At 39.9% G+C, this 26,326-nt stretch overlaps 3 protein-coding genes and 1 long non-coding RNA gene across 5 annotated transcripts; 3 read left to right on the plus strand and 1 right to left on the minus strand.

Annotated features, from left to right (window-relative positions):
* The first annotated feature begins 8,857 nt into the window (after positions 1 to 8,857).
* Positions 8,858 to 12,068, plus strand: LOC109177513 (protein PTST, chloroplastic). Its single transcript, XM_019326880.1, has 9 exons — positions 8,858 to 8,960; positions 9,136 to 9,183; positions 9,308 to 9,575; positions 10,188 to 10,277; positions 10,409 to 10,477; positions 10,841 to 10,946; positions 11,254 to 11,342; positions 11,601 to 11,713; positions 11,790 to 12,068. Exons 2-9 carry the CDS (start codon positions 9,149 to 9,151, stop codon positions 11,890 to 11,892), a joined length of 873 nt encoding a protein of 290 aa, XP_019182425.1. The 5' UTR covers positions 8,858 to 8,960; positions 9,136 to 9,148; the 3' UTR covers positions 11,893 to 12,068.
* Positions 12,069 to 12,336: 268 nt separating this feature from the next.
* LOC109177779 (probable cytosolic oligopeptidase A) lies at positions 12,337 to 19,185 on the plus strand. The gene is made up of 16 exons (XM_019327234.1): positions 12,337 to 12,842; positions 12,925 to 13,092; positions 13,384 to 13,507; positions 13,621 to 13,697; positions 13,848 to 13,991; positions 14,093 to 14,323; positions 14,396 to 14,486; positions 14,734 to 14,855; positions 15,371 to 15,478; positions 15,568 to 15,813; positions 16,193 to 16,338; positions 17,352 to 17,469; positions 17,705 to 17,896; positions 18,554 to 18,619; positions 18,749 to 18,820; positions 18,902 to 19,185. The coding sequence occupies exons 1-16, from the start codon at positions 12,363 to 12,365 to the stop codon at positions 18,980 to 18,982; spliced, it is 2,466 nt and encodes an 821-aa protein (XP_019182779.1). The 5' UTR covers positions 12,337 to 12,362; the 3' UTR covers positions 18,983 to 19,185.
* A 2,352-nt stretch (positions 19,186 to 21,537) lies between these two features.
* Positions 21,538 to 22,287, plus strand: LOC109177785. Its single transcript, XR_002053636.1, has 2 exons — positions 21,538 to 21,780; positions 21,863 to 22,287. It is a non-coding gene; the product is annotated as an uncharacterized LOC109177785 (long non-coding RNA).
* Positions 22,288 to 23,313: 1,026 nt separating this feature from the next.
* On the minus strand, positions 23,314 to 26,326 carry LOC109177780 (transcription factor GTE7-like). 2 transcript variants are annotated; one of them, XM_019327236.1, is made up of 3 exons: positions 24,245 to 26,326; positions 23,930 to 24,119; positions 23,314 to 23,825 (listed from the first exon to the last, which is right to left on the minus strand). In XM_019327236.1, exons 1-3 carry the CDS (start codon positions 25,784 to 25,786, stop codon positions 23,767 to 23,769), a joined length of 1,791 nt encoding a protein of 596 aa, XP_019182781.1. In that variant the 5' UTR covers positions 25,787 to 26,326; the 3' UTR covers positions 23,314 to 23,766. The 2 variants fall into 2 exon arrangements, with proteins under 2 accessions (XP_019182781.1, XP_019182780.1); XM_019327235.1 differs by having other exon boundaries at positions 24,218 to 26,326.

Consider the following 26,326-nt stretch of genomic DNA (forward strand, 5'->3'; position numbering starts at 1 on the left):
TAGAATGTTCCTGAGTAAAAGCTAACAAAGCTAAAGTATGAGCATGTAAAATAATCTGTCTAGGCACATAGCTTAACGAAACATAATTAATTTAAATTTTTTAATGGTATTAATAAAATACTTGGTAAATAAATACATATCATTATTTTGTATTATAATTTTGATATTTAATTAGAAAATAGTGCACAAAAAAGATAATAGATAATGTAGTGAATATAATCAATTGATGAATTTGAATGAAAAGAATTTTTACATTGGAGAAAAATAAAGACAATATAACTAATGAAATTATTTCTCTTAATTAATTTATTGATAATGAATAATTTTTTTAATAAAGACATTGTAGGGACAATGTAGCGAATATAATCAGAATTTTTATATTGGAGAAAAATAAAGATAATATAACTAATGAATTTTTTTTTGAATAACTCTTAATAAAAACATCTCAATTAAATAAGTCTTATTTAATTTATTGATAATGAATAATTTTTTTTAAAAAATAAAGGCATTGTAAACACATAATTCTAAATAGAGTACTAATTATGCCAACTTTGATTGAGATGAGATTCGAACCTAAGACCTTTCTTCTTATTGAAATCAATGAGTAAGTTAACGGTGAACTAACAGAAACTAACGGAAAAAATAATATTTAACGGAAAAGTTAACGGATAATCATATTCATTAAGGATAAATGAGGAAATCTCAAGAAAAAATTAAAATCTGATCAATCTGAGCCATTCATTTGATTTAAAAAATTGACCGCCATTTTTTCTACCCATTATAGGCCTAACTCTCTTGGGCTCTTATTAGTATAGTAGATAGTAGATATAACAGCTACCCCCTCACCCCATATATAACCTTTGTAGTACAAGTCGTTAGTATTAGTATAAAAAACAGATGAATGTTAACAAGAAGTGAGTTAGAGTAGTTGGCAAAGCATGTATTTGGTTATAATAATGAAGGTTATGGGTTTAAATCTGGGTTTCAACACAATCACATTTTTAATAATTTTTTTTAATATTTAATACACACACATATATAGCTGACAGGATAATAGGGCTGGAACCCGACCCGGCACCACATGATATCCAACAGGCAGAACCTCAACGAATCGGACAGAATTCCAACAATGCCTCCTTTACTGTCATTGAAGCCAGCATTGAAGCCCCCATTGATGAGAGAATTAAAAGCTTAGGCTCCCCATTTAAGTCCCATGTTGTTACCGTTAGGACCCTAGTATAAATGGGGCTCTCCTTAGCTAGCAAAGGACACACTGTAGTTTCTATATTGAGACAAAAGCAATACAACTATTGTTACTCGTTCTCTCACATAGCGTTATTATAATATTATTATTACCAGTAACATTATTACCGTCATTGGTGCTTTCATTGAGAGCCTGAGTCCAACACTCAAGCAGGCGACTACACACACAACTCATTCCTCTTTCAACAGCAAGCTTGAAAGAATGGTGTCCCGCAGCTCCCACGGATCCCGCAACGTGAACAATGACAATGCCTCAGGTGACCTCCGAGACCAACTCACTAACAATCGCGGAGGGGACCTCCGAGAACAGCTCAACAACGGGAGACCCGGGGACCTTCGAGACCAACTCAACAATGGAGGGGACCTCCGAGACCAACTCAACAATGGAGGGGTGAACCAAGTCGTGAACCTCCAGGCGGCCATTTGGCAAGCAGTGACAGCGGCACTAAATCAGGTGGCAGTGGGACTCCAAGGCCAAGTAGTCCCGCCACGACCTCAAGAAATAGAGGTAGAATCCCCACAGAGGACGGATGCCTAGGACGCAACCCGTGCAGCGAGGGACGCAGGGCGTCGCACCAGGACAGGGGGTCCAGGAGAGGGCACCCAAAGAAGCGGTCCGGCCAGACGGCAACCTGGACCCCGCTCTGCCCTGGAACGGTTGGGACACGGGGCGCCCGCTCGGCAAAGGCCAGAGTCACGTGTCGAGGGGTCCTCCGCTAGAGGCCCTCGTCGACACGAGGAAAGAGAAGCGGAAAGGTCGCCCACAGAAATGATGGACGAGTCTCGTGGACCGGCTCCGCACCGGCATGGTGACGAGTCGGCCCTGCGTCGACACTCGGATGAGCGATTCGATGAACCGGCCCCGCGTCGGCACTCGGCGGAGCGACGCGTCGATGAGCCGGCTCCGCGTCGGCACTCAGCGGGCGAGCGACGCGTTGATGAGCGGGTTCCACACCGACACTTGGGTGGACAAAACGTCGAGGATCCGGCTCCGCGTCGACACTCAAATGGACGGCACGTCGACGAACTAACCCCACGCCGGCACATGGAGGAGCGGCAGCCGCCCCGCGCCGGCACCCTGACGAGTCGACCCTAGTCGAGAGGCTACAGAGAAGGATCGAGGAGTTAGCAAGAAGGGTGGAGGCACGGGAGCAGTCGCCGGAACTCGAGGTACGGATGGCAACACCGTTCTCCTCAAGCATCATGGACGTACCTCTACCGAGGGACTAAGGTTACCCGCCATCAAGGCGTACACGGGAGCCACTGACCCACGTGTCCACATGACGAGGTACAAGGCTGCTATGGTAATGATCGGGGCAGGGGACGCCATCATGTGCCGAGCGTTCTTGTCCACCCTGGATGGAACGACCCAAGACTGGTTCAACACTATCACGGATGGGTCAATCCAAAGCTTTGGGGAGTTGTCCAAAAGCTTCCTGACATACTTCTCTGGTAACATACAGCGTAAGAAACCCTTCTCTCATCTCTGTGTAGTAAAGCAAGATAGAGGCGAGAGCCTCAAAGACTTCCTGATCAAATGGAAAAAGGAAGTCAATAATGTCTATGACTTCGACTCCAAGGCGGCGATCCCGATATTCATCCATGCCTTGAGATCGGGGTATTTTCACAAGCAGCTGAATGCCCACCACCCCCGTTCTTACGAAAATCTGATGAGGACGGCTAGCCGCTATGCCGAAGCGGAGGACGTCGACAGGAAGAAGAAAGATGAGGAGGACGGTAGGAAAAACGGGAAACCTGGGAAAGCTGGTCCGCCCAGCCAGGCACCACGTTCGAACCACCCGGCCGCAGGGAAAGGCCGGGACCACGAACAGCCTCGCCTGGTTCCCTTGCGTGACCTAACTCCTCTTACCCATCCCGTCAGTGTCATCCTAAAACAGGCTGAGGAGATGGGAATAGTCGAGTTCCCACCAGAGTGCATGAAGGTCTCCCCAAAAGGAGACCAAGCAAAGTACTGCAGGTTCCATAGGCAACCCGGGAACGACACGGATGAATGTAACGTGCTGAAGAGGCAAATAGAAGAACTCATCCAGCAAGGCTGCTTCCGACATTTTGTCAAGCGATCCAAGCAGCAGCAACAGCCGCAACACGATCCATCAAAAAATCCACCAAAAAATGTCAAGAGGAAGGAGGACGGCGCCGAGTCATCCACCTCGAACGCCAAGAAGATAGAACATGGCCAGATATCTGAGCAGGATGATAGCGAGAAGGAAACCGAGGTGGCGCCCAGACGACAAAAGAAGCACACCATACACTTTATCTATGGTGGACCTGCGGGGGGCAACACACCCACAGAAAGGAAGAAGTGGAGCAGACAGCTGTACGTGGGAGAAGTGGTAAGTCTTCCCAAAGGACAGAAGCAGAGACGAGAGGCCATCACTTTCTCTGACGAAGACCTCCCCGAGGGTCCCTTACCCCATCGCGACGCACTAGCGATTAAGATGGACATCAATGATATGATCGTACATCGTATTTTGGTCGACACATGGAGCTCGGTCAATGTGATGTACTACGACGCCTTCACCAAGTTAGGGCTACCTAGAGGCCAGCTCAAAGAGGTACGAACTCCACTCTCTGGGTTTACTGGGGATTCGGTGGAAACAGAAGGGTCGGTGACCCTGCCTGTGGAGATAGGCACGAGGCCCAACATTCGCAAGCTGGACATGGAGTTCATCGTGGTAAGACTCACTTGTGCGCACAACATCATACTGGGGAGGCCAGCACTGGAGGACCTCAAGGCCATAGTATCGGTGGAACACTTGTGTATGAAGTTCCCTACTCCGAATGGAATAGGAGTCGTCAGAGGGGACCGACGGGCAGCCCGCAGTTGCTACGTGAAGGCATGCAAGAAGATTGGCAGTAAGGACCTACAGGTCCTCACGATCGCGGAGAAATTTTTCAAAGAAGAAGAGGCCTGGCCCCGCGCCGAGCCCACGTCAGAAACGGAAGATATAGTTCTGGATCCCTCCAGACCAGACCGACTGGTGAAGATCGGCACAGGCTTAAGCCCAGAGCTAAGGGCCCAGATAGTGGATGTAATCCGCCGTTCCCACGCAGTGTTCGCATGGGGGCCAGAGGACATGCCGGGCATAGATCGAAGCATCATAACCCACAAGCTCGCAGTCGACCCCAGCGGAAAACCAGTGCATCAGCGAAAAAGGTATATGTCGGCAGAACGAAGAGAGTTTGTGAAAAAGGAGGTGACCGCGTTACTCCACGTGGGGCACATCAAGGAAATTTACTACCCACAATGGCTGAGCAACGTAGTCTTGGCTCCCAAAGGATCAATGTGGAGGATGTGCGTGGACTACACGGACCTCAATAGGGCATGCCCTATGGACCATTTTCCACTACCCAATATAGATCAATTGGTGGATGAGACGGCAGGATGTGAACTCATGAGCTTCATGGACGCCTTCCGTGAGTACCATCAGATATCCATGCATGAGGAGGACGCCGAAAAGATCGCCTTCACCACTCCCGAGGGGATATTCTGCTACTTGGTCATGCCATTCGGATTGAAGAATGCCGGGGCTACATACACTCGCATGGTGGCAAAGCTGTTCAAGACGGTATTGGGACGAAACATGGAAGCATACGTGGAAGACATGATCGTCAAAAGTCGCAAGGCCACCTCCCATGTCGAGGATCTCAGCGAGGTATTTTCCATTATGAAGAAATTTAATTTGCGCTTGAACCCAAAAAATGCACCTTCGCCGTTGATGGGAGCAAATTTTTGGGCTTCATGGTCACTAGGAACGGCATTGAACCGAACCCAGAAAAGGTAAGGACTATCCTTGGCATGGAGCTTCCGCGGTCCATAAAGAAAGTCCAGAGACTCAACGGGCGTCTGGCGGCCTTAGGCCGTTTTCTATCTAAATCGGCTGAACGTTCTCTTCCCTTCTTCCAAATCTTGAAAAAGAACAAAGGGTTCGAGTGGACGCCCGACTGTCAAAAGGCCTTCGAGGAGTTGAAAAAATACTTGTTGTCCCCGCCCCTGCTTGCAAAGCCAGAAGCATGTGAAGCTCTAATCTTGTACTTGGGCGTGTCGCAGGGTGCGATCCGCTCCGTGCTAGTCAAATAAGAAGGAGGGACTCAGCGTCCCATCTACTACGTGAGTAAAGCCCTACACGACGCGGAGCTCCGGTACAGTGTATTGGAGAAAACAGTATTTGCCATAGTCACTTCATCAAAAAGGTTGGCCCACTACTTCAAAGCTCACCCCATCCACGTACTCTCACACCAACCGTTGGGGAGCTTCCTCCGGAATACTAACAGCTCCGCCAGGATGGCACGGTGGGCCATGCACCTCAATCAGTTTGACATAGATTTCAAACCAAGGCCCGCCATCAAAGGCCAAGCTCTTGCAGACTTTATAGTGGAGTGCACAGCTCGGGAAGTGACGGACCAAGTAGAAATTGAAGATGGAGGGTGGTGGACCTTGTGCACAGACGGTTCTTCCAACATCAAAGGTTGCGGCGGCGGCGTAGTGCTCGTCACTCCGGAGGGATTCCGCGCCTACTATGCCATCCGATTCCACTTCAAGTTATCTAACAATGAGGCGGAGTACGAGGCCCTGCTCAATGGGCTGCGGTTGGCGGCGGGACTACGAGCTGAAAAGGTCCGAATTCGATGCGATTCCAGGCTTGTAGTAAGCCGGGTGTCTGGGGAGTACGAAGCCAACGAAGGAAGCATGCAGAAATACAGAGACGCGGTGCTGAGAACCTTGCGCGAGTTTGAGGGGTATGAAATACATCAGGTACCAAGGGAGCATAACGCCGACGCCGACATGCTCTCAAAACTAAGTACCGGAGTCCCCAGCCACATTAGGAAGATCGCTCGGCTAGAAGACCTCGAGACTTCAAGTATCGATGTTTCGTGGGTCTTCCCCGTGCAGACTAGGGAGCCATGTCGGATTGATCATATCAAGCGATACAAGGCAGATGACACCTTACCACAAACCGAGGCGCAGCACCTCGCATCAAAGAAAAAAAAAAAGGGGGGGGGGGGGGGGGGCAAACAGCAGGCATGTATACGCATATATATTAAATACATAAATAAATCGTAAAATTGTAGTGACAGCGGAGACTTACAGAACTGTGGCAGAAGTTGATGAAGAGGTGATCTCAAACTGTTCAGAGGCAAGGGTTTATATTGGAGAGGAGCCTGGGATAAAAAGTTAAGTGAATATCATTAGAAGCAGGAAAGGATTGGGAAAGCACAAATCAGGGATTTGGAAAGCAAAAATCAGGGATTTGGAAAATATCATTAGAAGCAGGAAAGGATTGGGAAAACACAAATCAGGAATTTGGAAAGCAAAAATCAGGGATTTGGAAAATAAAATCACTCCTAAATCAATCAGGATTCTACACAGGATCAAAATAAGATTCAGCTTTACTCTCAAACCAACTCAAACACATCCGTTGACTAGGAGTAGGGGGGACTGGTGACAGGATAATAGGGCTGGAACCCGACCCGGATCACAAGTGGGCATCCGACCCGACACCACATGAAAACCAACGGGCAGAACCTCAACGAACAGAATTCCAACAATGTCTCCTTTACTGTCATTGAAGCCAGCATTGAAGCCCCCATTGATGAGAGAATTAAAAGCTTAGGCTCCCCATTTAAGTCCCATGTTGTTACCGTTAGGACCCTAGTATAAATGGGGCTCTCCTTAGCTAGCAAAGGACACACTGTATTTTCTATATTGAGACAAAAGTAATACAACTATTGTTACTCGTTCTCTCACATAGCGTTATTATAATATTATTATTACCGGTAACATTATTACCGTCAATAGCATTCTTTTATATTTAATAATGAGATGTGTAATTTATAATGCTTTTTTTATTCAAATTATTTTTATCAAATTAATTATGTTTCATATTTTGTTATGAATATTTTTATAAAGTTTCGATGGGTTTTATTTTTTGCTCATATCGAACAATATTTATACCTATATTTTTTAGATATTTTTTTCAAATTATCTCTTTTGTTTTAATGTTTCGCCTTCACTGAAAAAAATTTCTGGATCCGTCCCTGCTTTTTCGCTGCCCCCCTCAATGGAATTCCTGGTTGCGTCCCTGTGTATATATGTATGTGTGTGTGTGTGTGTGTGTGTGTGTGTGTGTGTATATATATATATATATATATATATATATATATATTTATTTATTTATTTATAACACTCCCCTAGCCTTAACCATTATCTTACTACACTCATTCCTCATTAAAAACCTCTCTAGAAAAATCAAGACGAGGAAAAAAGTACACGTACGTGGTGGGTGAACCATGTGTTGCACTGGTTGTCTCATTAAAACCTTAGGCTAAAAAAATAAGCGGGAAAAAATCTTAGTTAAGGAAAAAAGAGTACAACCATAACCCCAACATCAACCTTCATGGCATAATCTTTATAAGGATTGATTCAAGTAAAATGATACTCCCCTTGAAAATAACAATCTTCAAACCCCACATATGAAATATATTTCCAAAAAGTAAAAAGGGTTTTGTGAATAAATATGTTCAATTGTCAATGAGGCAAATATGTTGTATAATAATCTCGTGAATCTTCTAAAGCTCACATGGATTGAATCATGACACTACACTATATATGTCTTGTCAAAAATTTCATAATATGCCCGACCATTTATCATTAGTGCAACACAAGCTTTATTGTCTCAATATAGGACAATAATGATGGTAAAATATAATATAACCAATTCGGGACTTGACATCATGGGGATCAACTAACAATAGCAATACACACGTAGCCCACTATAATCATATATTGGCTAACTGGTGTATAAAATTCATTCAAGGAAATACTCGATCTTCAAATTGAGGTAATAATTAGGTTTCCCAAGCTTTTCATTTCAAAATCTCCGTGTTTAATCATGAGCTAACATCATCAAACTCTTTCTGTATTTCAATGATATTTATACCATCAATACTGACTGAGATAATAAATAAATAACTCCATTAGCAACTCCTTTAATGAGCACACATAATGACACATATTATATGGATATTCCTTCTTTAAGAGAAAAAAAACTCAGTCAATAATCAACTGTTAAGTCATGTAAATACCTTAATACTTTTCATGTTACAATTTTCAATTTTTTTTTTTATTTTGAGAATTTTTTAAATCAAGAATTTTGAGCTTCAAGTGCACATTTTTGTACCTTGAAGTGCATGATTTTGAGCTTTCAAATGCACATTTCGTATAAAATTTATTTTAGGAGAGTCAATGATCATAGTTTACCGTATTTTCGCACCGAAAGTAGGCTGCTCACCTTATCCTAAACATATGTATATGAGAAAGTAAGTACTGATATGAAAAAGTAAGTACTGAAACAAAACATGTGCACTCAAAGAAGAGAAATATGCGATTAAAACAAAAATATTAGTGTGGGAGTTTAGATTTTTTGAACCGAAAATGTTCAAGAAAGTATAGAATATATACTACATTGTAAAAGATCATGAATATTTAAAAAAAAAAATTAAAATAAAATAAACTCAAGTACCCTAGTAGTATTTCTCGAAAAAAAAAAGTACCCTAGTAGTAGTGATTAAAGAATATTTTGGAAGAAATATTTCTGCCACACAGACGAACGCCTTTGCCTTTCCATCAGTCACCTCTCACGCCAGCCCAACTTTGCATCTTTGCAACAAATTCAGTAGGTTTTTCACTGATCGTATGTTATTTCCGATTTAATCAAAATCCTTAGCTTCCTGCTTATTTTTGAGTTTTATTTTTATTACAAATTATTCGTTGAAGCGGTGGAGTTTGAATTGCGGACAACTTGTTTGATTGTATGCCTGAAAGAGGACGCTTTTGGTTTTTGGCTGTAGGAACTACTCGAATATGAACTGTACCGTAATACAAACAAGCTTAAAACGGTATTCTTTGCATTCCAATGAACAGTTTACATCGCCATTTTGCTAAGCTGTCGTATAGTTTGATATTGCTTTGCATTTGATGGTTTATTTGCTGAAATATTCTCAATTTACGGTAAATGGGAAGGTTCAAGATGGAGAATGCTACTAGGCTTCAAGGAAGCATTCCTTGCAGCAGTCCAAGGATGGGTTTGCAGAGAATGGTAGTCAAATTACATAAAGTATCCATAGGGAAATATACTTCACAGCGTGCTTCGGGGAGGATATTTTGTAACCCTGTTAGTTTGGAGGAGGAATTTTCAGCTCTACAATCACCAGATATATCGAGGAATGACGAGTCTGATACCGATTCTTCAAATGAGGATGATCTTGATCGACCTTTGAGTGCTGAGGAGGTAAATTATTTGGTCCATAGTTGTAAACCAACAGTGGAAGTAGCTAAAAGAATATTAGTTGCTGTGCCTCTCCTTTTCTGGTACTGCATATTCATATATATATTTTTAATATTGTTCTGCAATAGTTGTTGATGCAGAGATGAACTTGATTAATACTCTAGTCGAGTTAATACCCAATTTTAGTCCTAGACTATAATGGTTTTTCTCGATGGTTTTACCTAATTGAATCCTATGTTTGGATAGCTTGGTAATTTTTTCTGTATTAATACTCAATTTAGTTCTCGACTATACTGGTTTTACTCAATCTAGTCCTTGATTATAGTGATTTTACCTAATTTAGTTCTCGACTATAGTGATTTTTCTCGATTTAGTCCTTGATTCTAGCAGCCAATAGACGGAAGGCTTGACAAAGTACTCAATTAGATAAAATCATCAAAGTTCAAGACCCAATTAAGCACATAAAGTCATTTAGGAGTTAGGACTATATAGAGGAAAACCAGTGTATTGAGGACTAAATTGGGTATTAACTAATAACTCTACTCTAGTCATATTACAGATGGGTGATATTTTGTTGAACAGAGCTAATACTATACTCTTAACATTCTTGAACAGTTGAAGGTGCTGCTGACTGATTCTGAAAGATTAAAGCTGCTCAAGAAATTGAGTGAAGCCAATCAACATAATAGGTTCCTTAAACGCCAGGTTTTTACCTTCATTTTCCCTCAAAAACTCGTATAAGATTGCTTGCTTTATTGTATTAATTTTTGTTGAAGATAATTAAACATGATGCAATAACTGTTGCACTTGGGAACCTTTCTGCTATGATTCTGCAGTTGCAAGCACGGGAGGATGAACTGGTTAGTTTCAAAAGTGAACTTGCAGTGGCAGAACTCGAGATTGAGGTATGCATCTTTCATTATGGTTTCTTATCCGCATAAGTTTCCATTCAGTTTCAAAGCTTTAGTCCCTTGCACAACTGTTTGAGGATGCAATTCATGTCAATTATGTATTTTCTTTTTTTCTGTATCAAAAAATACATCTTCTTTTATAGCTTCTTAACCATGTAAATGTAGCATATCAGCAAATGTTTACAGTTTAGTTTTTAAAAAATGACCTTTATGCAATGATTTGAGGATGTAATTCTTGCCATTTAACACTTCAAGTGTCTGAAGATAAGTAATTATAAGACAAGAAAGAAGAAAAAGAAGTCCCACTTGAGGTTTAGATTTTGGTGTATGAATAAGACTCTTAATCTCTTTTTGAAGGCTTTGGTCAGTTTGGCAGAAGAAATTGCAAAATCTAATATTCCAGAAGGTACAAGAAAGATTAATGGGAAATATATTCAGTCTCACCTCCTTTCACGTCTCCAAGGTACTAACACCTGTTTTACAGTTTCACCTACTTCTGTTTCATTTATGCAAATATCAAAGACGACATCTACTCCCCAAAACAATTGATTATGTGAATTAGGATGTTTGTTTAGTAATATACTCTTTAAATGCATTGCAAAGTTATTTTGGAAAGGAGTTAATTGATTGGAAAACAAAGTTTAGCTAGTTTTAGTTAATATTCCATAATTATACACTATAATCATAACAAGAATATCCACTACCTCAACATTTATGTATGTCTTAACAAGACCTTTTCTTCATATGGACTTTATATTTGCTTTGAAAAGCTTTAAAAGGAAAACTGAAGGAACAAGTAAAGGATGTGGAAGCTGCTCAATCCAAAGAGGTTCCTTTATTCTGGATGGGTTTGGCAGAGGTCAGTTCGTATGGAAGTTTTTTCTGTTTGCATTGGATTTTGTCCAGCGGCATTATATTGATATATATTTTTTTTATAAAAGCAAAAAAAAAAAAAAAAAAAAAAAAAAAAAAAAAAAAAAAAAAAAAGATACTGTGTACAGCTAGAGGTTCTGAAAAGATGCCACCTTTGAGATATTCAACTTGAAACAACTTCGAATTTTTTCTGATCGATATATCCTTGAACTTTTGGGGTCTGATATTAATTTGGTTTGTTCAGAGTGTGCAAGTAATGGGATCTTTTGATGGCTGGAGTCTAGGAGAACACTTATCACCAGAGTACACAGGTTCATACACACAGTTCTCAACAACATTACTGCTTAGACCTGGAAGGTACCACTTTCTTCAACCACCTATATTCTTAAATAGTTGGTTACTTTTAGTTGATCCATATTCTTAAATCGTGAAGGTATGAGATCAAATTCTTGGTGAATGGAGAGTGGCAACTATCCCCACAATACCCTACTGTTGGTGAGGGATTAACCCAGAACAACTTACTGGTTGTGGAATAGCTCCAATTAGCAGACACCTGCTCATATCTATCTACTGAGCTATAGAAAATGTAATTCCTGCCATCTTACTTTAAAATCTGTAAGGAATTGGATTGTTCATCTTCTATATTCATCCAGTCATGTACTTAATTAACTATCTAATATATGTAGTTGACTAGTCCGTGAGATTATAATAATTTAACAACTCACAACCCTGAGTGGAAAAAGTGAAAACGATATATTCGAATTACTCGACCGCCTAGAACGCGCCTAGTGCCTTCTGCAACATTGGTTGACACATAAATTCTCACTCATGGAACAACTCAAAAACTTTTGGATGTAGTATGGAAGCAAAATTTGACTGAAATCATCGCAATTACATAGTTAAGAATGAAGGCGAAGCTAATGTTAGGGTTAAAGATTTAGAACTTACAAATTAGGAATTGAGAAGAAAAAGAAAAAGGATCCTGATTTCGTGAAAGGTTGAAAGAATGAGTCCAACAAGTTTATCCGATACGGATACGCCATCGGGAACCAGTTGCGGTTATAATACTCCTCCCTCGCTACTTATATACATCCTCATTTTCATGGCGGCCTGTTTTTCGCCTGCTCGTTCCATCCCCATCTTTTATCAGCATCTCTGCTTAAAACCCTCGTTTATCTCACGTTCCCTTTCTCACCCCAATCATTTTCTTAAATCCCGCCCTTGTCCCCTCTGGTCTTCTTCTTTCTCACTCTGCCTTCACACTACCACCCGCAAGTCAACACTCCGAGCGTCGTCTCTTTCTCCTCGCAAGCGGGTGACCTCCGTGTGCCGATTCTCCGCCCCGCCCTCTCCTGCTGTCTCCGGAATGGCCGCGGCCGCCGCGACTGACGATAATCCTTTGTTGAAGGATTTCTATTTCCCGCCGTTCGATGCCATCGACGCCTCGCACGTCCGCCCCGGAATCCGCGCTTTGCTCAAGCAGCTCGTATGTTGTTTGCGCGTGTGTGTATTTGGGTTTATTTGACGGCGTTTGATGAGTTTGTAATGTCTGTGGATTTTGGATGTAGGAAGGTGAATTGGAGGAATTAGAGAGGACTGTGGAGCCGACGTGGCCGAAGCTTGTGGAGCCATTGGAGAAGATCATTGATAAATTGGCTGTGGTTTGGGGCGCCGTTAATCACCTAAAGGCCGTGAAAGATAATCCTGAACTCCGCTCCGCCATTGAAGAAGTTCAGGTCACTATCGGATTTCTCATCACTGGTCCATTCTAGGGTAGAGGCTTTTGAGTTGAGGACTATTGAGCTTATCTTGGTCATTCAATTCCGCTTACCTTGGGCTATACTTTAGCAATTGACTAAAATGCCTAGGGACTATTTACATTTCAAGAAGTTTTGATAAGTTGAATTTAAGTAGTTTTCATACCTTTGATCATTGTGGGCTATAAAGTATTTTCTGCTGGATATTTTGTGGACCAAATTGTTCTTCACTGCTAATTACTTTGTGTATCCTTTGTTATTGGCCTACAGCCAGAACAAGTTGCTTTTGAGCTTAGGTTGGGCCAGAGTAAGCCAATTTATAATGCATTTAAAGCTATCAAAGAGTCTTCTGACTGGCATGGTCTGAGTGATTCTCGCAAACGAATAGTTGAAGGTATGTGTGCCAAAGCTCTTCAGTTTATTCTTTTGATGAATATATATTGCTTATATCAATGTGCAATGAGTGCTCCTGTGGCCTATTTCACATTTTCTTTCCTACTCATCCAGCTCAAATAAAGGAGGCTGTGCTGAATGGTATTGCCCTTGAAGATGATAAAAGAGAGATATTCAACAAAATTGAGCAGGTATCTACTTATTAGCTGCCTACTTGATAGACTCAGCTGTATTTGAAGGCTTGATTTCTGAATAACTGTTTACTCCAACAAAATTGAAGGCTTGATAGTTTCTGTTCACTCCAAATTTGCAGCACTGTAACTGTTTACTTTTTTTTACAGGACTTGTCAAATCTATCAAGAAAATTTGGGGAGAATGTCTTAGATGCCACAAAGAAGTTTGAAAAGTTAATAACTGATAAGAAAGAAATTGAGGGGTTGCCGGCTTCAGCTCTTGGTTTGGCTGCACAGACTGCAGTGTCTAAAGTATTTACTTCTTTGCATGTCTTCCTTATTCTCACTTATCTGACATATATCCAGTTTGCTTTCCTTGATTGTTTCCTTAACATCTATGCGACTGTTGACAGGGACATGAAAATGCTACTGCTGAAAGTGGGCCGTGGATTATTACATTAGATGCACCAAGTTATATGTCAGTAGTGCAACATGCAAAAAATCGCACATTACGGGAAGAGGTGTACCGTGCCTATATAACTCGTGCTTCAAGCGGAGACCTTGATAACACAGCAATTATTGACCAAATTCTGAAGCTTAGGTTGGAGAAGGCTAAGCTTCTTGGATACAATAACTATGCAGAGGTATGATCTTTCTTCATTTTTATATGTACTACTTTTCATTGGCACGACCACTCTTATACTTTGGAGCAATAGGTAAGCATGGCCAGGAAGATGGCAACTGTTGATAAAGCAGAAGAGCTCCTCGAAAAACTTCGCGTTGCTTCTTGGGATCCTGCAGTTCAAGGTAGTTCCTTCAAGATGAGTTCATGCTTAGTGATATTATCTTTAGTGTTGGTTACTTGGTTTTGTTACAATTGTACTCGTTTTGCATTATGTTACTTTTTCCGGCCTAGAAATACATGTATGCTTGATGTATACAAAAGATGCCAACTAGATTCAGTTGACAAAGCATGAAGGCTAATTTCATACATATATTTGTAGATTAATACTTGTTTCTGTTGTGGTTAAGTGGTATTTGCTTCTTAATTTAGATATGGAAGAGCTTAAAGATTTTTGCAAAAGTCAAGGTGCTCCAGAAGCGGATGATTTGAACCATTGGGATGTTTCTTTTTGGAGTGAGAGGCTTCGTGAATCGAAGTATGAAATAAATGAGGTTCGATCTCCTTCTCTATGAATCAAAAAGTAAATTATCCTTGAACAGACAGATGTAAATCTGTGCTCCTCTTTCATTCTTGTCCATCTGTCTTAGTGGCAAACAAATTAGAGAATGGTTCTGATGGAGGCCCTGAACTGCACCTGCACATTTTCTTTGGGAGCATTGACAATAGTTTAGTGCTTCAGATATACTGTAACCTTTTAAGAGTTCAGATACCACAGAATCAACCCACCTAAACTTATCATCCAGTTGCATCTTTTAAATACTGGGTGCCTGTCTTTTTCTGGAAATTGCTTATAAGCCTACTTGAACTTGATGTATGTATATTTTGCTTATTACTACTACTCATCAGTCATAATTGTGGAAACTTTGTGCTTTGCTTCTAAGCGTGATGATTATACTGCATACTACAAAAGCCATTTCCTTAGCTAATTGGATGCACTTTTCGTTCTTTTCCTCCAATTTTACTGTATATACAGATTTAATTTAACTAGCCTTTATACAATTTACAGGAAGAACTGCGCCCATACTTTCCATTACCAAGGGTCATGGATGGACTTTTTAATCTTGCAAATAAGCTTTTTGGAATACGTGCTGAACCAGCCGATGGATTAGCTCCGGTTAGATTTCAGTTGTCTATCCACTATTCCACTTACATTGAAGAGGAAGTACAGCTGGTATCTGTACTGATAACAATATTGTTAATTAGGTATGGAACAAGGATGTCCGCTTCTACCGTGTGAATGATTCATCTGGCAATCCCATTGCATATTTCTATTTTGATCCATACTCACGTCCATCTGAAAAACGTGGAGGCGCATGGATGGATGAAGTTGTCGGTCGAAGTCGTGTGCTGTCACCAGATGGTGCTTCTCCTAGGTTGCCTGTGGCCCACATGGTTTGCAATCAAATGCCACCTGTAGGGGACAAACCCAGCCTGATGACATTCCGTGAGGTAAGCATACACTTGATTTCTATTCTTAATTTTTTGGGCCCAAGTCCTAAAATCTCTTCTTGTGAAGTGCTGATTGGCTAGTGATTTGGTGTAGCTTACATTTCTTTGTACAGTTTATGCATGCTGGTCTAAGTCTAATTTTCATTCTCTTTATCTGTTTAAATCAATGAAACTTTTTCTGGGTATGTGAAATTTCATTTCATATGTAGGCAAGAAAAGTGTCATACAATACATGAGAATATCTCTCAATTGTTCAAATTGTTATACTTTGTAACACTTAATGGAAGACTAATCTCACAACTTTTTATTTGTAAATGGTGTTCTTATAATCTTACTAAGTGCATCTTTGGTTTGTTGTTGGTTCCTGGGTTTTATGTAGGTCGAGACTGTCTTCCATGAGTTTGGCCATGCCCTTCAACATATGCTGACTAGGGAGAATGAGGGTTTGGTTGCTGGTATACGGGGCATAGAGTGGGATGCTGTGGAGCTACCTTCCCAATTTATGGAGAATTGGTGCTATCACAGGTATTTGGTGCTTCAGTTGTCAATAACTCATTACTGCTAAAAATGTAATGCCGTAGATATTCTTTGGTATGTAGCTGAAGTGCTGAACAATTTCTTTTCAGGAGTCGAATGCACATTTGCTTTTGTATTGTTTTTATTTTTCTCTTTTATTTCATTTAGGAGAATGGGAAGGGTTGGCTAAAGTTATCCTTTACCTGCTCACAATGCTGTGATATACCTTATGTAACACCCATCCTTGTGTCACAAAACAGAAGGGAGCCTTCTGCAAAAAGAAGTGTCAGATTGATCACCCCATTTCAGTCTTTACTCACCATTTTGCTGAGGACTCCCTTAAAGAGACTTAAAATAGTGGATAGATCACCTAGATTAAATCTTCTTGAGGAGCCAAAAACAATAGTATGAACTCCATTGAAAGGAACAGAGAATTTGCCTGAAGAGATATAGAACTAAATACAACTTGTCTACTAAATAACCTATTCTTGTTTTACTTTGAGATTAGAGAAGAAAACTTGCGGGGATGTGATCATAGTTTTTATTTCCAACATTCAAACTAGCTCATTAATCCTTGTGTCATTTAGGTGTCTATACCTTTATCACTGCAAAGGCTGCATAAAAAAATTGTCATCCTTTCACAAAGACAGATGATGAGCATCAGTGATGCAATAATCTTCTGATTAAAAAAGAAAGACCTTTGCAATCAATTTGTAAATGCCTAATGAGGTTGATAGGTTTGAACATTGAAGTATTGTATCCTCGGTGTCATTCTTCTTGGGAATCAACCTAAAATATCAATGTTAATGTTCTTTTCTATAGAAATTTTCCATTATGTGCATTGCATATCCAGTTCACTGATTTCCTGATTATGTAAGCATGGTTGGTTATCTTTATTAATTAAAATGTGATATTATATTTGACGATTAAGTTTTTCTGTGACTTTTAATGCACTTATTGACAGATGCACGTAATTAATTATTGCTACTATCGGTTATTCATATTTTGCATATGGCTTGCAGAGATACATTGATGAGTATTGCTAAGCATTATGAAACTGGAGAGTCTCTTCCTGAAGACATATATAAGAAGCTCCTTGCTGCTAGGACTTTCCGTGCTGGCTCCTTTAGTCTCCGTCAGGTGAGTGCTAGTTGGTGGTCTGCATGTGCTCTTTCAATCTCTCCCCCCACTTTCTCCACGGCTTCCATGTGGTACTAAAGAGAACATCAAGGAGAATAAGGGATTAAATGTCTTCAGATAATAAAAGTTGCCACCTTTCTAAATACTCCATATGTAATAAGAAAACAGAAATTCTATAGGAGCTTCATTGACTGAGGTGATTGCTACTTAGATCTTTATGCATATTGTTCTGCAGTTAAGATTTGCAACTCTCGATCTTGAGTTGCATTCAAGTTACATCCCAGGTGGTTCAGAATCAATCTATGATGTCGACCAACGGGTCTCTAAGAAGACACAAGTGCTTCCCCCACTTCCCGATGATAAGTTCCTTTGTGGTTTTGCCCACATATTTAATGGTGGATATGCTGCAGGATACTATAGCTACAAGGTTCTTTTCTTTACCTTGTTATGTGCTTTAATGTATTCTCTTCACATTTGATTTTGTTTTGGAAGTACATTTTGACAATCATATCTTTCCACCTCCAACTTTGTGTCATAAGTAATAAGAGTTAATACCATATGAGGTCCTCCGAGTATTGTGGTTTTGCCACGTTTAGTCCTAAACTTTCAAATTGACCATCTGTGGTCCTTCGACTTTCAAATTTAACCATTCGTGGTCCAAGTTAACCACCCATGGTCCTTAAACTATGAAATTTTAACCAACCATGGTCCTTTCAAGAGGACCATAGCTGGTTAAATTTCAAAACTTGAAGGACCATGGATGGTTAACTTGGACCGCGAATGGTTAAATTTGAAAGTTGAAGGACCACAGATGGTCAATTTGAAAGTTTAGGACTAAACGTGGCATAATCACTATACTCGGAGGACCTCAGATGGTATTAACTCTTAAGTAATAATCATTACATTGCATGTCCACCTAAAGCACTTGCTATCATTACCCTTCCTTTCTTGGTTGGGTGGGTGAGGTGTCTCATTTTGTGGTTAGCTATGATATTTCTAGTTGCTAATTTTTTTTTTAAATAATGTTTAATTTTAAATTTTTTAGAATAATGTGAGACTATATTAATGGCTAATGGTTATGCAGTGGGCGGAGGTTTTGTCTGCTGATGCTTTCTCTGCATTTGAGGATGTCGGACTAGATAACGAGAAGGTATTTAGTTCTATGATGTCTGTTTTCCCTATTTTCTTTTTATTATAGTAGAAGATAAAATCTTATGTATCACTATTCAAGTAGCCAAATTATACCCGTATAATGGATGTGGGTGTTCATTGTTAATAGGCTGTTCAAGAAACCGGGCAAAGATTCCGGGAAACCATACTTGCTCTTGGAGGTGGAAAAGCTCCATTGGAGGTAGAAATAGAGCGTGTAAATGACTGCTTGATATAGATTTCTGGACTTTGCATCCTCTTACGTTGTTTGGATGTTTTACAGGTTTTTGTGGAATTCCGAGGACGAGAACCTTCTCCAGAGCCACTTCTCAGGCACAATGGGCTGCTACCAGCTGTTGCATAAGCTGCCATGAATGGAGCTTCAAGCTACTCGCTGACTATTGACAAAATCATAAGATGAGCGAGATATGTTTTTCAATTAAGATTAGAGATAGACTTTCGTCTTTACTTGTATGGGACTAACGTTATAGACTTATAGTTTATCAAAATTAAAAGGAAAAAAAAAAAGATTAATAAGGATAATAATATTGGACTAATGTTATTGCACTTTGGCAGTTGGCACTATGGCGTTTTGCATCACGTAATGTGGAGTGGGTTCTTTGAAGAAGCCATTCCTCGGTCATAAGTCGTGTTTTATATATATAATAAGACGTAATAGGAGGAAAAAGAACAAAATAAAGTGCTTGAAAGGGCAATCGTTATACACAATGGACCGCCTACACAAGTGATATGTCATTCATAAATATGTATATTGTTAAATGAACTTGTACTAGAATTGTAGAATTAAAATGATATTTTAGTATTGATACAATGAATTTGTTGTGAGAATAAAATGAAATTGAATAGCAAAAATTGAATATTTGTATGAATAAAATGAAATTGAATAGCAAAAACATGAAGTCTATTTAAAATGATATTTCAGCATTATTATAATAACATTATTAATGTGTGAAAAAATAAACTCAAACAAAATACATATCATGGTTCACACTATTAAATGAACTATAATCCACAGTAAAATTTGCCCTTTATTCCGTCAAATTTGATGCATAGGATCTTGGCTTTATCACTTTATCTAGTATATATAGGAGTGATCAAACGATCAACAAATAATCCGATTAGGGATGACAATTCAACCTGATCTCGACGGGAAAAATCGATTCTCGCCCAACTCGAAAACCGATTTCCGTCCCGACCCCGATCCCATCCCTGATTCCCTGTTTAGTGTATATATATAAATATTATAATAATATTTCTTTTTTTGAATGCTACTAGCTCTATTAGAATGTAGTATCTGTTCATATACTTTCTCAACCTACTGAAACACAAAGAGCTAATAACGCCTCCATTAAGGCTCGAACTCACAATCTTCCAAATGGAAGTCCAACCCGGATACCATTAGACCATATAGTCCTGGTTATAATAAAATTTCTTAATTAATAATTAGTTTTGATTTTTTAATCACTCATTGCCAAAGACGCAATTCGAATTTCAGACTTCCAGAATTCCATATAATAATAATAATAATAATAATAATAATAATAATAATAATAATAATAATAATAATAATAATAATAATAATAGTATCAGAAATTAATCAAAACTTTTTGTTATAGAAAATGATCCATTCTAATGTTGACAAAGCATTATCATCATTCAAAAAAATTGGGCGGGGATTCTCCGTTCCTGAAAAATCTTCGCAGGAACGGGGATAGTCCCGCCGGGAAATGTGGGCCTTTTCGGGGACAGGGACCGGGACCCCATTTCCCGTCCCCGTCCCGCCCGTTGTCATCCCTAATGTCGGTTATATAACTGACGGAGGAGTCGAAAAACTAAATAAATTTTTTTCTTTTATAATTGATCAAATTAAATACTATAACCGCCTAAATAGTCGACTCTCGATTTCGATTGTATCAATTTTTGTTTCTCAGATTTCTTCTCAATAAACAAGTATTTAGCAATGATTTTGTGGTAAGAGTAACGTATATATGAAGATTCATGCAGGGAATTTGAAATTTTTTTATAAAATGACCAATGTATTCTTTAATAATTTGAAAATTCAAAATAAATTGTTAAAGTTAACAAAATCTACAAGTAATGGATTGAGAATGTCACTTTCAACATAACTAAAGGGTACAATTTGTATAGAGTAATAATTTATGGACTGAATCTACAATTTAGATATAACTTCTTGATTAAAATCGTCATTTTCAATTGTAAAATAAAAATACTACTTAGACTCTAAAATATATTTCCATAATGGCACGTTTAGTTCGCGAAATAGGCCTAAAATGGAATAGCATTCCCAGTAATAGGCCTATTTCTTTGTTTGGTAAAATCTTTTATTGCCAGGAACATTGTTCCTGGGAATGACCTATTCCCAAGGGGAATAGAAATTCCTGGCACCCCGCTGGTATTAGGTTATTCCTCATGAATAGCCTAAAATTATTATTATTTCATACATATTTTATTTCTATTCCTTAAACCAACCAAACACTGGAATAACATTCCTAAAGTCTATTCCTTCACCGAACCAAACACTAGAATACAATTTTTATTCTATTCCTTGCCTATTCCATTCTCTATGGAATAGTATTCCTATTCCTTTAAAATTCATTCCGCGTACCAAACATGCAGTAAGTGTTCAAATTTTATTGAAGAAAAAAAATGAATAAAAATCATGATCTCCTTATATTAAGCATACCCGATAGAGTAGGATATGAAAGTATAAAATGAAAGTACATATAAAATTAATTATTAAATGAAAGTACATACTAAATTAAATTATGACAGTAAAGTTCAAGTATGGAGATACGTTGATAGCATAATAATTTTACATTGTTTTGATGTCTTGGGGTGGGAAAAACAATGTAAAATTATTATTAAAAAAAAAAAAAAAAAAATTGTGCGCTAGAATGAGAAATTGATGTCTTGGGGTGGGAAAAAAACCAATTTTCTCCGTCAGTGATCTCTGATCACCAAAATCTGGAGAGCTCGAAGCGGGAAAAATGGCGAGAGCCGGGGGAATAACGAACGCAGTTAACGTGGGAATAGCGGTTCAAGCTGACTGGGAGAGCCGCGAATTCATCTCTCACATCTACCTCAATATCCGCTGCCTCTTTGACTTCCTTCTCCACTTCGGTAATTTCCAGATCTCTCTCCTCCCTCCTTCCACCTCACCCATTACGGATCCCTCCCTCATTCCCTGTGCCGTGAATTGCAGAGGCCACCACCAAAACCAAACTCTCATCCTTGAATGAGAAGCTACATACACTCGACCGTCGCCTCCAACTTCTCGAACTGCAAGTCGCCGCCGCCGCCGCCAATCCAGCTCTCTTCAATACTTGATTCAATTCATACGGATCTTCAATATACGGAGCCAAGTAACCTGTAAGCCACTCCTTTTCTGTACTCTATACGACCTAATTGTTGTTATCTAATCAATGAAGAAACAGAAAATCTTAATCTGGGTGGTTAGTTTTTGCAACTTCTTTATTTCCTCCGCTGGGCTGCTATCGAGATCTGGACTCCAGGCAAAATTCTAATAGCTCAATTTAATAATTTTGTTCTATAAATCAACACTTTTTGTTTTGGTGTTGAAGGTAAATCTTTGAGACATTTGATTTTTATGTGAAATATTTCTGGATACTTATGGTAGCAGAAGCAATAACATAGAACAAATCAAGAAATATTGTATGCATTCCAATATGATATGGAATACATTGTATGGAAATTTGGATTATAGAATACTAGAAGAAACTAAAGTAATCTCAAGTAAACTTCTAACTTGAGTTTGCCCAACCTTACTAATCTCAATTTAGGAAGACTTACCTTTTATAGTGAACCATGTCATCTTCAACTGTATTCTTCATTTATGTTTCATGCTCCAGAATCGCCAGAAGTACCCGACATCTTTCTCTGCTAGAGCGAAGTCATTTTGGTACCGGTATTGTGTTGTCTTTGGTCCGGTCGCTAGTTCTTGTTTCTAGAAAACTTTTCATGAATTTTTTCATACTTGGGAGCAATCCGATGTAGTTTTTTGTTATCCCTTTCTAGTTGCCTCCAGATGGTCAGTTCTTCTTGTCCATAGAAGATGTTCTCTTGAGTTTGCCTTCAAACAGTCTTTTGCTATACCCTCTATGGACAAGAAGTAATAACCAAAGACAGCATAGTTCTGGGAAATTCGGGATTGAATAGGAAGGTCAAAACTGGTAAGGCAGAAATAATAAGAGAGAATAAACCAGCAAGACAGAAATATGGGAAATCTAAGCAGTTTGGTGCTTGGAGAGGGAGGCATTCAGGGCTGGGAAATCAGAGACAAACATAGGAAACTAAACCATTCCGAAATCTGGAAAACTATCCAAAAGAACACTCAATTTAAGGGGTTACAACTAATTCTCCTAATCTGTTTACAGCTCATGCACACCTCAACATTATGCATTCTCTTATCTCAAGCAAGGTAGGTACCCCTTTAACCAAATTTTCTGTTGTACTTTCCGCAGGTAACTTGTTAAGCTTCTATGTCCATTGGTTAAGTAACCATTGTTTCTGCAAAGGGATTTCAAGTTATAAGTTCACACTATCAACCATCATAATGCCATGTGTTTTGCTGTTTGAGAATAGCATTAGTTCAAAAGTCTATACATAAGCTGAAAGCCTGAAACACACAAAAGGGGCCGATACAAGGGAGTTTAACATAGAATGGAAAAAAAGAGCTCATTACTCTGTACATGTTGCCTCTATGTTTCTCAACCACTGAAAATTATGTGGTGACTTCTGTAAACAAACACAAAATTAGTCCCCGATTCTACCAACTATATTCTCCATTAATTTGTTCTAGAACCTAACTCTCTTACTCGCAACTAGAAAACATCTCAGTTTCCTACTACAATACTAGTTTCTGGTTTTGCTCACTTTATGTATGCTACTGATTAAGCCGGGCTAAGCTCAACCTGAACTCGCCTTTTTGCACTTACAAAACCATTTTTTTATAACACAGACAAACAGAAAACCCATATAATGGCTCCATGACCCATGTGCTTCAAAAACAGAGTTGCACGCAATTCTCAAGCTCATCATAACCATTCCCAACCTTCAAAACCGTTATGGTTCACAGTTTAGAGGCTTCTAGGCTTCAACATAAGGTGACTGCACAGTGTCCTCAGAGTCACTCCCAGAAGAGCTTCCTGATTCAGAATGTCGGAAGCAGTTGCGTTGATCAATAAATATCAAATGCAAGTATTGAGATTGGTGCAAATAGAGATTAGATTAGAAGGGTTTAGTCTGTTACCACTGGAAGAAGAATCACTGCTGGAGCTAGAGGCACTTGAACTGCTTGTTCCACTGATATCCTTCTCGATCACTACCAGGGGTATGTCACTGTTTGGAATGTCCTCCCCAATATCAACATCCTCTTCTCCCGCATGCCCTTTATTGATCTTCTGCACTACATTCTGTGGGATGGGCTCATTTGCTGTCAACTGCTTTGCAAAAACAATTATACAACACATTATCAGCCGAACTAGAATAAGTAAAGCAAACTAATCAGGCAATAACAGCCTAGTGTGCATTTTCTTACTTTATTGGGGTAACCTCCAGAAACATCTTTACTCATGCATTGCATGCTCACATTGCTTAAAGCATTCTTCTGGGAGCCCACAAATGTATGTAGTTCCCATAGTGTTTCATTGTCAAGCGCCTGAATGTCAAGTTCTATCTCACCACCCTCCTCTGACACAGATAAATTCATCTTCTTTAAAATTTGCAGCATATGATCCATCTTCTCTTGTGGCAGGTTCTGCAAGCTCAAACCCAACTTTGCTTTTTCCTCAAAAGTCATCTGCCTCTTGTTTGGATTGTTAACCATGGGTTTTGGCAATTTCCCTGACTTGGGTGGTGCTACAGGCTGTGGACAAGATTTTAGTGCAGTAGGCACCGAAACAACTGCACCCGAAGCTCGGATTGGAACAGGAGGATTGAACACCATTGCTGGTGAAGGTACTGAATTGGTTTTTTTGGCAATGAGAATTTGCTTAGGTGCTCCTGGCTCCACAATTTGTTCTGTGGGATCACAAGTCATTTGCTGTGGTCCAACAGCCTTGTTATCCTCAGCCTCAGAGTTCTGATATGCAGTCTTAAACATGTCTTCAAAGCTATTAAGAAACAATTCTGCCATGACATGCACTTGTTCACCCTTGGGATTATAAATCATAGCATTGTTGAAAGTCAGTCTAACATCAGCTGCAAAATCTTGTGGCGTTTTGTACTCATTCCTGTCCAGTTTTGATTTCACAGTTCCGAGATCCATTGGGTTTTTGATGATTAGGTTGTAATCATGAAGCCCCAGACGTTTGACATCCACTGGTTTGTTGAAAATCCATCCATACTTGCGTTTCATCAATTTTTCCAAGATCTGTTTGCACCTCCTCATCATACTGGTCAAAACCTTTTCAGTCCGTGAGCCCTTCACCGCCGGCTGCTTGCCGTCTCCATCTAAAGTGAGAGTATGCGCTCGCTTTTTCCCTGAGAGTTTATTGCCTGTACTCCTTTTGTCTCTCCGATCACCTAGCTCAGTACTCTGAAAATGTTCACTTGCAACATTCGGTGCTTGAATCTCAGGCAGATTATTAGATGCACAGTTCTGATTCACTTGAGGCCATGGATGCGACACTAGTGGCTGTGGAAGCTCCGAGGCTTCTCTTCGCTGAAAATCAGGGAGCGAAGCTCTGCATTCGAGTTCTCGAGTCTCAATCCTCTTCAGAACGCCCTGAACCCTAACCAGATCGGAGATCAGCCGTTGTTTCAGCTCATATACCTGCATTCTCGAATAGGAAGCGAGATTGAATGTAACATATTCTTTGCTGAACAGATTACTGCAGTCTATGAGAGTATTTGGCCTCGGATTGGAAGGCCGCGTACTCTCATGATCCATAGGTTGAGGCCGCGGCGGTGGAGCAGGACCATTGAAGTGACGCTTGAAATGCTTGTTTGAAGTATCATGGCGGTTGAGATTATTGTGGCCGGGGTTATGGTTGAACCTGTCGCCGGAATGAGGGTTACTGGTAGGCCTACAGGTAAACTTCGCCCGTTGCACCCTTCCATCGCCCCAGTGCGCTTCATTCCTGCCGGCGAAAACAGCCGATGCCATAGAAATAGAGGATTTTTGGAAGCTGTACTCAAGCGGCCATGGCTAATCTCCGGCGAGGAAGCGGAGAGAACTCATGATGAAACTGCCGAAAAGGTTTTATCTTCGCCGGTCGGAAAAATAACTGAATGGAGGGAATATTTGAAAGTAATGAATAGGGAGGGAGGGGGCGAGGGTTTCGAGGACCCTCTGTTCGCCGGAGTTTTGAACGATGATAGAAACAGAGGGCACTCACTCTTCTTAAATGCAAAAAGAGTCTGCCCGCTTTCTGTTACGGGCAGTTTCTGATCATTTTGTACACAAACACCTCAGCGGATTTCTGATTTCATTTACTGCCCGAGAGTCTACCCGGCAAACCATCATCAACGGTGAAGATCCGCCTAATTACCACGTGGATGGATATTAAGTCTGAACGAGAAGGGCAAATTTTTTTAACGCAGAAGATTTTTGAAATTTGCTATTTACACCATATATTTTTATCTTATTTATTTACTTCTGTCAGCTAAATTAAAATCTCTTAGGTTCTATTTGGCATTTTAAAAT

Source organism: Ipomoea nil, unplaced genomic scaffold (genome assembly GCF_001879475.1).
Source record: "Ipomoea nil cultivar Tokyo-kokei standard unplaced genomic scaffold, Asagao_1.1 scaffold0805, whole genome shotgun sequence".
In the NCBI taxonomy this organism is placed as follows: Eukaryota; Viridiplantae; Streptophyta; class Magnoliopsida; order Solanales; family Convolvulaceae; genus Ipomoea; species Ipomoea nil.